Source organism: Paramisgurnus dabryanus, chromosome 9 (genome assembly GCF_030506205.2).
Source record: "Paramisgurnus dabryanus chromosome 9, PD_genome_1.1, whole genome shotgun sequence".
NCBI classification, from domain to species: Eukaryota; Metazoa; Chordata; class Actinopteri; order Cypriniformes; family Cobitidae; genus Paramisgurnus; species Paramisgurnus dabryanus.
In genome coordinates this window covers 22,956,344-22,968,813 of record NC_133345.1, presented here as the reverse complement: position 1 = coordinate 22,968,813, position 12,470 = coordinate 22,956,344, and the positions used below count along the sequence as shown (strand labels likewise).

The 12,470-nt window shown below is 36.1% G+C and overlaps 1 protein-coding gene across 7 annotated transcripts in view; it reads left to right on the top strand.

Moving 5' to 3' along the window:
- Positions 1-8,291, top strand: part of cbfb (core-binding factor subunit beta) — a 35,992-nt gene extending 27,701 nt beyond the window's left edge. Inside the window, exons 4-7 of one of the 7 annotated variants that reach the window (XM_065283170.2) lie at positions 1,137-1,253; positions 1,369-1,476; positions 3,835-3,882; positions 6,076-8,291. In XM_065283170.2, coding sequence (XP_065139242.1) covers positions 1,137-1,253; positions 1,369-1,476; positions 3,835-3,864 — 255 coding nt within the window. In that variant the 3' untranslated portion in view covers positions 3,865-3,882; positions 6,076-8,291. Of the gene's footprint in view, positions 1-1,136; positions 1,254-1,368; positions 1,477-3,834; positions 3,883-6,070 lie in introns of all 7 variants that reach the window. The other 6 variants (XM_065283168.2, XM_065283172.2, XM_065283171.2 and 3 more) reach the window with 6 other exon arrangements.
- The last annotated feature ends 4,179 nt before the right edge of the window (positions 8,292-12,470 follow it).

Sequence of the window (12,470 nt, the reverse complement as noted above, 5' to 3'; positions counted from 1 at the left end):
TTTATGAGTGTATGTGTTTATAGCTGGGGCTCTTTCACTGCGCTCTCCTGCAGATACAGAAATAAACAGCACCCACAGACCGACAGACTGCACGCTTTTGTCTCAGCCTGGATTCCTCAGTGGCAGAGATGTGATATTCCTGTGGCTGTGAGCCAGACAGACAGTCATGCACCCCTGTCTCTCACTCATCCCGCTCTCTCTCTTTTTACTCTCTTTAGCCAACCGGACTCACGTTCGCCACATCTTCCCTTTTTGATCACCCTGTATTTTTGTATTATGTTTGTCTGTTTCTTACAGACTTCAGTCGGATTAAATGGAAATCAAATTTTTAGGACTTTTTCTTGCCACCTGTTTGAGCTATGCGATTTACATTAATGTTTATTGCTACTGTATATACTCTCGCCACAGTTTGGCAACCACTGTTTATGTGTCTATTTTGTGAAACATTTGAGGCAAAGTTGAAACGTAACTAAGGACTCAATTAAATCGACCGATCCCCACCCCACCGTTAACAGAGACCCTCGCACTCTCACACACGGATGTAATCATGTGCCCGCCCGTGCTGCTGTTTGTACTCGTAACCTATGCTAGTATAAATAAATTCAGACAGGCTTTGCCTGTCTCTGGTAGGCGAGCATCGGTGTACCCTTACTCTCTACTACGCCGGCCTCTATAAATAAATACATCACATCACAGGAAGCAAACATTGGAGGCTGCCCTGCAGTATTTGGCTCTTGGCTGGTCTAAATGGTAGAACAGGAAAATATAGAAAAAATGTAATGGTTATGTGTGTATATATGATGTAGCTTTATTGAGTTTTGAGGCCATTCCCTGCAGTAACCTGTGCCACAAAAATCTCATTTACCAGACACTAAATCCAAACTTAAAATGCATTCAAGGTATACAGTTTATCAGTTTGTGGGTTCCTTGGAAGTTGAACCCATGACCTAATTGCTAGTCACACATTACAATTGAAGCTACAGGATATAATGTTTTACAATTCAAATTACCCATTGTATAACCAGGTGTGACGTTTTTACAGGTGCCATTTTACCTGTCTCACTGTCTGTCTGTCTGTATGACCGTTCATTATTATTCTGCTTTTGTCATCAATAAGTTTGTGTGTTTGTATGCAGGTGTACCTGAAGGCTCCTATGATCCTGAATGGAGTGTGTGTGATCTGGAGAGGCTGGATTGATCTTCAGCGTCTGGATGGGATGGGCTGTCTGGAGTATGATGATGAGAGGGCACAGGTACAAAAAAAGTCACGGCATGCATCCAAACGACCTCTTGTGCCTTATGTGCATAACTGCATCATATCTGGCATTTTTGTGTGTCTTATGTGTGTGTGTGTGTGTGTGCGCGCAGCATGAGGATGCTCTGGCCCAGGCGGCCTTTGAGGAAGCCCGCAGGAGGACTCGTGATTTTGAAGACAGGGATCGTTCACACCGTGAAGACTTGGAGGTGAGAGTTGCCGTGAGTAAAGATGCGTGTGTATGCTCTTTTTTTTAGTTTAGATGAGGGCATGCTTCCTTCTACCCGTAATGGAGTTCAGTTTGTGTGTTTGTATTTGTGTGTAAATGTGTTTTCTACTTGTGCATGTGTATGATATTTCTGTGTGTGCTTTTTTTCTTGCTGATATTTTAACTGACAGCCACTACCAAAATGTTTGATGCTTTAAGGAGCAGTTCACTGTTTATGGATGTACTGACATGTTTTAAGAAGAATGATGGAGTGGTGCCAGCAGCATCTTATGGCAGCTTCTCTTACAGGCCACATAAAAATGAATTTGACCAAATTACATTATTACATTTATGCATTTGACAGACTATTTTATCTAAAGTGACTTACAGTGCATTACAATGGATACTTTTTTTATTAGTATGTGTTTTGCCTGGGATCGAACCCTCAACCTTTGCACTAACTCAATGCTCTACCACTGAGTTACATGAACTAAATCATATTCAGATCATTTTCACCCCAAAATCAAAAAACAAAAACAAAATAATTTTGCATATGTAAAGATAAGACCTATTATTTGACGTATTGGTTCCTCATCACTGTAATACAATATTTTTAAAGGGACACTCCACTTTTTTTTGAAAATATGCTCATTTTCCAGCTCCCCTAGAGTTAAACTTTTGATTTTTACATTTTGGAATCCATTCAGCCGATCTCCGGAGTCTGGTGGTACCACTTTTAGCATAGCTTAGCACAATCCATTCGATCTGATTAGACCATTAGCATCGCGCCTAAAAATAGCCAAAGAGTTTTGATATTTTTCCTATTTAAAACTTGACTCTTCCGTAGTTACATCGTGTACTAAGACTGACGCCAGAATGAGAGTATTTCCTAGCATATCGCAACTTTTAATTTTCTGTCGGTCTTAGTACACGATGTAACTACAGAAGTTAAGTTTTAAACAGGAAAAATATCGAAACTATTTGGTTATTTTTAGGCGCGATGCTAATGGTCTAATCAGATTCAATGGATTGTGCTAAGCTATGCTAAAAGTGGTACCGCCAGACTCGGAGATCGGCTGAATGGATTCCAAAACGGTAAAAATCAAATGTTTAACTCTAGGGGAGCTGGAAAATGAGAATATTTTCACAAAAAGTGGAGTGTCCCTTTAAGTAGCAGCATTATAGCGAGTGCTGCTTTAATAATTACTATTTAAATAATATATCATTTTATTTATTACATCAAATATGCTGAATTGTCATGAAAATAATATTATTTAAATAATATTTTGGTAACACTGTGAAATAAGGTTGAATTTGTTAACATTAAAAAAATATTAACTAACATGAACTAACAATAACCAAAGTTGTTTATTAGCATTAGTTAATCTTTGTTAGTTAATACAGTTGCTTACAGTTACCTATTATTAACAGTTTTAATATTAACTTTTAATTTTAATAATGTAGTAGTTAATGCTTAAAATAACTCAACTAAGATGAATAAATGCTTTAGAAATATTTTTCATTGTTTTTTATGTTAGCCAATGCAATAACTAATGTTAACGCTTATTGTATACCGTTGCCATTTTTTTAATTTTGGGGTAAAATACCGTGCCGCATGGATTACTTATTTTTATAGGCCAACCCGAAAATTGGCAGGACAATGGTTCCCTCGCAAAAAAGCCCATTCATTTTTCGCATAGACCTTTGAATTATTGCAAAAAATACACGTTTTGTCCAACAAGTTAATCTTGACAGATAAATACACATTTTATTAATTTTGAAGTGAAAAAGCCAAAATAGACTTCAAAATTCATCAAAGTTGTATTTATCTGTTAACACTTACTTGTTGGTAACCGGCTTCTGTCTCTTTTCAAGGCTGTACTGAGAGTAAAAACTTCATACTAAAAGATACCTCACAACATTTTCTCTCCTAAATCCTGATTTTTGAGAGCTCTTGATGTAGCTAAACAGCTTGTCTAGAGCAACACAGATTTGATCACTTGTCATTAAGCAGGTGCCGATGGCACAGCTCAGTCATTTAATAACACAGGAGATAAGACAACAGTTTAGGATTTCATTTAGTGAACTGCTGCCTTGAATGTCTGTGTTTACCATAAATCATTTAGAAGAGATGCCAAATAAAGGTGGGCATGTGTTTGTGATGTGTATGCTTAATAGTATTATGTATGCATGCATGCGTATATGTACTCTGTGCCAGTTTGTGTACTGTATGTATGTTTGTTAAATGCTTTAGTTGTTTACTCATGGCTTAGTGCTTGCAATATCTTTTCATTTAAAGTCCTCAAATGCAATCATTCTTCAATCAATCCAAACAGCGCTTCTAAGATGAAAACCAAATTGTGTTTTTTAGGACTCTGTGGCATCAAAAATCTGGGACTGATGGCCTTCAAGAACCAGGGTCTGTCTCCTCTGCTTCTCTCTATCCTTGTGTCATGCACTAAACTGTGTCTGTGTCTGTAAGTGTGTGTGTGTGTGTGTACAGTGTGTGTGATTCAGGGCATGTGCATGAAAGAGCATCTTTATTTCTGTTTTATGTTTGATTCTTAGAAACAGTGAAAGTTAGTAGGAATGTTAAAAATAGTGTTAAAAATATTGTCCAAAGTGTTCGTTGGAACAGAAAGGCAGCTCGATAGACCCCCATTCTGTAATGGAGACCAGACTTCCGTCCCAGGATTCCTTACAGCCCTGCCCACCCACTCCCCTGCTGCAAAGCCCTCTGGGAGCTCTCACGCACAGCTTGGCAGCACATGACCAGAAAGATCCCCCTTATGAACCGCCGCCTTTATATTTCTTTCTCCTAATCTACACCCTCCAGCGTTCCTTTACACGCTCTTCATCCTCTCTTCCAAAATCAATCATGCCAGGGTCTCTATTTTAAATAGCTTATGAAAATCGAATTTCGTACTCTTTGCAGTCAGAAGATTTGTGACTCACGGGCCAAGTGTTTTCCCCTCAAAGCTCAAAGTCACTGCGAGCGGTGGAAAAACGAAACCCTGTAATTATTCTATAATTCATGCCTTCTCATCCCAGCAGTGTGGAGCCTGACCGTAGATCTGAGCTTGTTTTCATATGTAAAGCTGTCTGCTTTATTTTGGATACCGAATAAGGTTCGAGTTTGAATCAAACCTTCACATAACATACAGCAGTCGCATAGCTGCGGTCTCGCCGGTCAAATCTCAGTCTGCATCAACTGTAATTCAATAAAAACTAGCACAATAGCAGTCCACGCTATTGTGTTGTGCCGGTTAAAACTACTAAGACAAAAGCTCAGCAAAAATGTATGTTTTTCGGATGCATGAGTCCCATCTGTTCACATACTGTCTGTTTTTACATGAATGCACCAAAACTGGTGTATATACGCATACAGGCTTTTCTTCCGCACTTATATAAAAAATTTTTAGTGTTACAGTACATCCCTAATGTGGCTGTAAAAGAGAGCAGGTGTAAGGAGTAAGTGTACAGCACTTTCTACTCCATGAAAACACACAGATTTGTCTTTTAAAGTGCGTGTCGTATGACTGTTTGTGTGTGTATGCGTGGGAGTCTAAAGGGGCGAATCAAAGCCAAAAGAAATTCAAGATCGTAATGGCCTTCTCCATGATAGATGGATGAAAAATAGATAGGCCATTTTTCATTAAACCCAGGCCTTTACTGCAGGTGGGATTAGCGCATGAGTGATGTTGGCCACTGAAAGTATTAATATATCATTAGTATTGATCTTTTTCATTAGCAGCGCTGGCGGGCCAGCAAAATCTAAGCAATATTGACTTGTGGTACAGGAGAGTGCTGCAGCTGGGCTCCGTGTGATCGATGCCGCCTCCTCCCATCCACACACAAACATGCTTAAATACTACAGAGCAAACATAAACATGTTTTGTTTTGTTCTTTTTTGGCTTGTCATCGCACTGTGTAGAGATATATTATTTGGTTTCGCTCTCTTAAACGTATAGATTATTAATGTGCATTATTATCTCCCAGACTGTGTGTCGCATTGCACGGTGTGAGGCTATAACAGCTTCATCTCTAAACACGGGATTCCCAGGCGTCGGGCCGAATAAAAACAGGCTCAGCGTGCTATAATCGCCGGTTTCATGGATGATGATCTCACGCTATATGAGATACGCTATGTCTGCCTTCTTGTCTATCTTTCCCCTCACTGTCTGCCTGTCTGTCTGTCTGTCCGTCTGCCCTGGTTGTCCCCAGACATCTGTGTCAAGGAGAGATTTAGAAGTAGGCACATAAACATATGTATCCGTGACAAGGCCATCAGTCATGTCTTTATTTTTAAGGCTAGTGATTTGAAGACTTCTCCCTGACTAATGACCGTCTGCCACTTGTACCAAAAAAGCAGCTCAATTTTTAGTCTATGCTGACGCTGAACGATGCTGGCCTCTGCTGGACATGAGAAGCAATTGCATGTGTGTCACAAAACTTTATGTAGACTACTCCGATAATATCTGTGGTTTGAATAGTTATAGTTTTGCTCAGATACAACGGCTGGAAACAAAGCACAGCTATTTTAACTATATTATCTCTCTTGTCTTGGTTTGTCTGTTGGCGTGTGTGTATCTTTGTGCATGACCCAGCCCAGGCGACAGCAGGACCCCAGCCCTGGCTCCAACATGGGCAACACTGACGATCACAAGATGCGCTAGCGGCATTCACCAAAGTGGGAAGGGATAGGGTCATGAGACCTCCATCACCACGGCAATCTCATCTCCAGATACCTCGCTTATCACAGGGCAGACCAAAGTCCACCGGTGGGGATTTACGGGTGGGATGTGTTTGGGAGGCGGGGGTAACTGTGATCCCTCTTTTAGCCGGGTGAAGGGGCTGGGTGGGTTGGGTAGGGCTGGGCTGGAATTAGTGTGAGTCAGAGATTCAATTGCATTTAATTTAGTCCCTTGTTTCTTCTTGGGATTTTTGCACTATGTGATACATTCAGTTTAAGTCTCTTTTCGGTATGCATGGTTTTCCTACCTATGTTTGCTCTTGTTCCCCCATGCAAGGCATCTTATTTTATTTTTTAGCCCTTTGTTGTAATGAAACGTCATTTTTTTATTATTTTATTCATTGGTGTGTGAAAGTCAGGATGTTTACTTTTTGTATTTTAATTTTCACTATATATAAACTTTTTGTCCTCGCGCTTTGTAGGAAACTAGATAACATAGATTCATGCAGTAGAGTAGCATGTTTTTTTTTTTTTTTGGAAAAAGGCTGCTGATGTTGGGATAAAAGTCTTTTTCTTCTACAATCCTCCATGTTTTCTGTCTTCCACGCTCTTTCTGTTACAATCAGTTGAAATGTGCTTTGAACATGAACCAAGCAGCAGCAAGTGAATATTGAGGTCAGTGTTACTCTGAGCGTGCTCGAAACAAAATGAGGCAGGAATTCGTTTTTTTAACCTATATCTGAATTTTTTAACTGCTCTGCTTTCTCTTTCATTCATGTTTTAATGATTTATGTTTTTCATGCCTTGACAGAAATGCAGACAGGCTTTTCATTGTTTTGTGCTATGATTTGGACATTTTTTAATAACTTTTACAAGTTATTTGGATTTACTTCTTCAAATATGTGTTTGGTACTGTGTTTGCAACACACAAGAAAATACTTTTATTGGGTTTTGATGAGCAATGATGAGACAAAAATAAACCTGTAAATGTTTGCAGTTGTTTGACAAACACATTTTACAATAGAAACCAGGTACCTTTATACGGTAAACAGAATTAAATGGGTTATGTGTAAGTTATTGCTTTTAATGCTATTGTTTTATGCATGTTATGTGCATACTCTTTAGGATGATCATATGGAAGTTTTAGTTTTACTGTCTTTACACAGTAAAATGTTTGAAAGTGTGGATGGGCATGACGTTATTTGTTATGGGTAAATTCCCGAAGCAAAATTGCAGGTTTGAATGAAAAAAAAAGAAAGAAAGTATAGAAGCTCAAGTGTACATTGTAGCTCAAAAATGGACAACACCATAATTGTACTAAAAAGGTTTAATTCCCATAATAATCTTCAAGATTTTTAAAAATAAAAATAAGCATAAACTTTGTTTTTTACCACAGGTAGTATGTTGTTTTTTTTTTTTTTTTGATGCTGCAGTCAAGGTATGGCCTATACCTCTAGCTTAAACCAAATATAGATAAATGTACACAAAAGAGAGCTTACTGTATTTATAAAGAGCCGATTCATGTTGTCTGGCTAGTGGGGAAAAGCTAATCTTGGTTTAGTGAATGTCAAGGGTTTAGATTGGGCACTTACACAGTACCATTGCTTACAGATGTGTACCAAGATATTATTAGAGTCTGTGTATATTTTAAAAAGGCCAGAGACAGAGAACTTGACCAAACCAGATTCAACAAACAGCCCTGCTTTATTCTGCATGCACTCTCCTTCCAGATCTACCGTCCCCTTTAGGTGTGTCTTATGCTGTGTATCAAAGAAATACCCCCTTGTGGTACCCCAATTGTTTTTTTCCTTTACTTAATGCAGGCATTAAGGCATATGCACACCAGGTAGTGAATGACTTTTTTTTTCAAATGAACGAATAAATGTTTTTTTTCGTAATTGTTTTAAATTATTGATGCAGGTGTACCTTTGTTTCATTATCAGGTTCCGCTATGATCAAATGTGTATTTCTGTATTGATATTACTTACTTTTCCCCTTGGCCCCTTAAAGAACTGGGGATGCTTTTATATGGTCTTTGGTTTTAGCTTTATCTCTCTGTTGTTAATAAGCGAGGAGGACTGTTAACTGAAGTGTTATGTTTGACATGTTTCTTAATAAACTTGTTACAAATTGTATTATTAGTCATTGTCATTGCGTGTGACGGATAGTTGACCTAAAAATAATTTGTCTGTAGAACAAAACAACCTAAATAAATCTTAATAATAAGTGTGCAAATTATATTTCATATAAGGGTATTTCCCAGAATTCGGGCCTATTTATTTTAAAATGAATCAAATCTAATATATTTGAGCGCCATTAATTAGTATAAACAAAAACAATGGGTGCTCTTACTAATAATTTTATCACATTTTATTGGTGTTTTGCGGTACAATATCTGTATTTTGGTGTTATCCTTCACCAGAGTTTTCAGATGCCGTGCCATATTTCAAACATTATTTATCACAAATTAATAAAAACATTTATATGAATTAAATGTTACTTGAACTAATAAACCACATGCACAGATTAAGCATATATATGCATTTTGTACTTTATTTTGGGTAATTTCCACCTGTCCCATGGTTTATCTGTCATTACCAACACACTCTACATAAAGGGACTTTCCCACTGTTTATTCATCAAAAGTTTATTTGGTAGCCATGGTAATCTAATGACCAAGACTTCAAGCTACAAGACTAATGCCTTGATGTCCAGAAAAGTAAGTTAATCTACTCTTTATGCTTTGTGTGGGCATGTACACTTGCTCATTGCCATATGTGTTGTATTTCTGTATTTTTAAACATTTTTGAAATATTTTTATCACCTTAATAGTTAAAATGGTGTTCATTACATGTAGAAAGCCAGCTACACTTGCTTAGTCTAAATCTTAGCAAGTAGGGCTAGTTTTTTGACAAAAATGTCATTACCAGCACAGTCATTACCAGCACCATACATATTTTTGCCAATAAATTATGTATAAATTACAAAAGCATCCTACAATTATACATTTCTGATCATGTTGGACATTAAGTTTCGATATATGGCATTCACTTAAATAAGCTTATATTCTAAGCCAGGGTATATTGATAAATCAGAAATTTAGATACGTAAATGACTATAATTCCTCTTGCAAGTAAAAATCTCCTTAAGTTCAAGATAAATTAGATTTCATGTGAAACAACAAAATGTTTTACAAGCACTGATTTATCATTTAAGTTTTATTTTTTACATATATTCGGTGATGTTTTGGTAAAGACACATTTACTTGACATAGTAAAGAAAATGGCAAAAATATCATAAATTTCCTAATCTTATGGTCTCAACCAAGCTCATAACGTCGCTCCTGACTTAAGGACTAATAATTTGATGCATACCAATTAGTCAAATTTGGAATTTTCATTTTCAAAGTGGCAGCAACCCGATTTGGCCCTTAATCTGAGAAATACCCATAAATAAATGTTTTATAAATATTTATGCATAAATACTAAATATGCAATAATACTAACATATATTAAATAAATGGAATGCGTTATATAAACACCAAGTAAGCGCAGATGCAGAATATAATATATATTCTTATTGACTTTTATTTTGACATCATCACAACGCCACTCTCCAGTCCACTAGATGTCGTTGAGCAGTGGATGTCACGTGTCGTGTGCTTCTACAAATCAAGATGAACAGATGAAGATGCAGAGAGTAGTTTTTAATGTGAGAGATTCAATAATTCTTTATACTAAAATATCATTTTTGTGTACTTTATATTTGTGCTAAGGTTAAAATTAGTTATTGAACGTACAACTTTAACGTTGAATCAGGGTATCTTTCGATCATGACTTATCCGTTTACAAAAACGAAAATACAAATATCATTTTCAGTTATCATTTCCATTCATAAAATAAAAAAATAATAAATAAACCTAGAAATTGATACATCAGTCTTACCGAGAAAAGTCTAAAAGAGGTTGGGGAAGCAAAGACTTCCAACGGCATAGCAGGGCACGCAGATCATTAACATGATGATTATCATGTGACTTAAAAACTTTTTACATTTATGCAGCTTTTATCCGAAGCAGCTTCTGATTTCTGTCACATATCACGTCGAAAAGGCATTAATTTTCAGTAAAAAAAAAAAAGATTTAAAAATGGAAATAAAGTGCCCAACGACTTTATTGAGAAAAAAGTATGTTTGGGTAGGATTAGGAAGTGTATGGAGGGTTTTTATTCTCTCAATAATGTAGCATCCATTTTATAATTGTAATATCTTTAATCATATGAAAATAATTGGATCCTGTTAATCTACAAAAATATTGAGGTGCAAATATTTTCAGCCATATCTAATTACTGTTTACACTTATTGCAAATTTGATCATTTTATTTATTAAATAAACATTATTTTCACCTGCTGTAAATAAGAAAATGCTAATATTGTCATTTAGTGTAAAAAGAAACTTATCAGTTTTTTACTTAGTGTAAATAGCATTTATCAGGATATTAATATGGCAGCGGATATTTACACTAACTGCTATATTAATATCCTGCTTTAGGCACAAGGCATTGAAGAAGGATTCCAAAATTTCATCATTTCTAATCATTTTATTTTATCCATGAGCAGGTGTGCAGTGTAGCCATTGTATTTAATGTCAGTGGTTTAATGTAGCAATGGATGGGCTATTATCTAGAATGTTCTTTTGAAAGTAAACAGTATCAATTAGCATTTGTATAAACACCTCATTGTTCATTATTAATTAATATATTATATTAATATATTTAAATTAAAAAGTTTCAAATATGTTTCAATTTATCAGACTACTTCATTCCAGCCTAATATTAAGCAATTTTAGTATCAGTTATGTGCACTTTTTAAACTGATGTTTTTAAAACACAATCAGTGTTAATTTAGCGATAACACACTAAATGCGTTGTCCCAGAATGCACACATTTCTGTGTTATTATTGGAACAACACATTTTGTGTTACTTTTAACAAAATTAGCACAAAATGACACATGATGTGTTAAAATGACACACATAATGTGTTAAAAGCATAACACAAAAATAAAGGTGTGAAAAATGTACACATCCTTTCCTAGAATGTGCACATAACAAAGTGGCATGCATGTGTCTGTCCATCATAATTTCAATCTCAACCTATACCCGTGTCTCTACTGGCTATGTATTATTATTTTAAACAAAGCATTAGTTAATATAAATTTCATGGCATTAGTTTTCCAAATTTATAGAATCCCATGATACGATGAACAAATATGTGCAGTATAGTCAAAAGCCACTAGATGTCAGCATAATAATATTACGTAAAACTCCAACATTTTAAAGCATCTGCGATTCATGTGGTGCAATACTGAGCAATTAAATAAATCTTATACAATTTTTTGCACTCGTACACTTGACTTGGATTTATATAATTATATTATCAACTTAAACATTTAATTAAAATGATTCATTTAAATTCTATAATATAATACATAATGATGAGGATGATGTTAGTAGTATTTTTCCACCTGCATTCGGTCTGTGTAAAACATGATAAAAGTAAACATTATTGTGAGTCCTATTGCTCAGAACATCAAACATGGTTTAAAGCGTGATTGATTCAGGCCAGCGGGTCTTGACCCTGGTCATTCCTGTAGCGTGTGCTGTGTCTTCTCTTTACACTTCCAGAGGTCTAAAACAGAAAATGTTACCTGTACTAAGTGAGTCTGTGTATGGGAAGAGAAGAGGTATTGATTTACACTGAAAAGAGCCTCCCACACATGCAAGGATCGAGCGATAAGCAGAATTCTTCTGTTCAGTTATATTGGAATACAAGGGTCAAAGCTTCATTTGTCACCCAAACCTCCATCTTACATAATCACCCTGTACTGTGTTCATTTTGCTGAACAGTAATGAGGTCCACTGACATCTCTTCTGTTAGTTGTTGGTGTGTAGATAAGTGTGTATGGCAGAGTCAGTACTCACTTTGCCCCATAAAGGAGGCATTATTGCCGTCTGTGAATGCCCATGCACACCTCATCAGACTGCAGTGTATTTGCTTTGTAAATATAGTGGAGCCCAAAAGACTAGATCGTAAATGTGAAAATCTTCCATTTAAAGCTGGAAACAAATAAGAAGTTTAGGCTTACGGCCATTTTAAAATATAAAAGTTTTATGTCATAAAATTAAGAGCGATTTAAAATTCTGCATTAAATAAAATAAAAATATCTTAAATTAAAAATGTTGCCGTCTTTGTACAAAAAGTCAGATATTCTGGATTCTACAATGCTTTTTGAAACATTCCCAAATCTTGCTGCAAGACC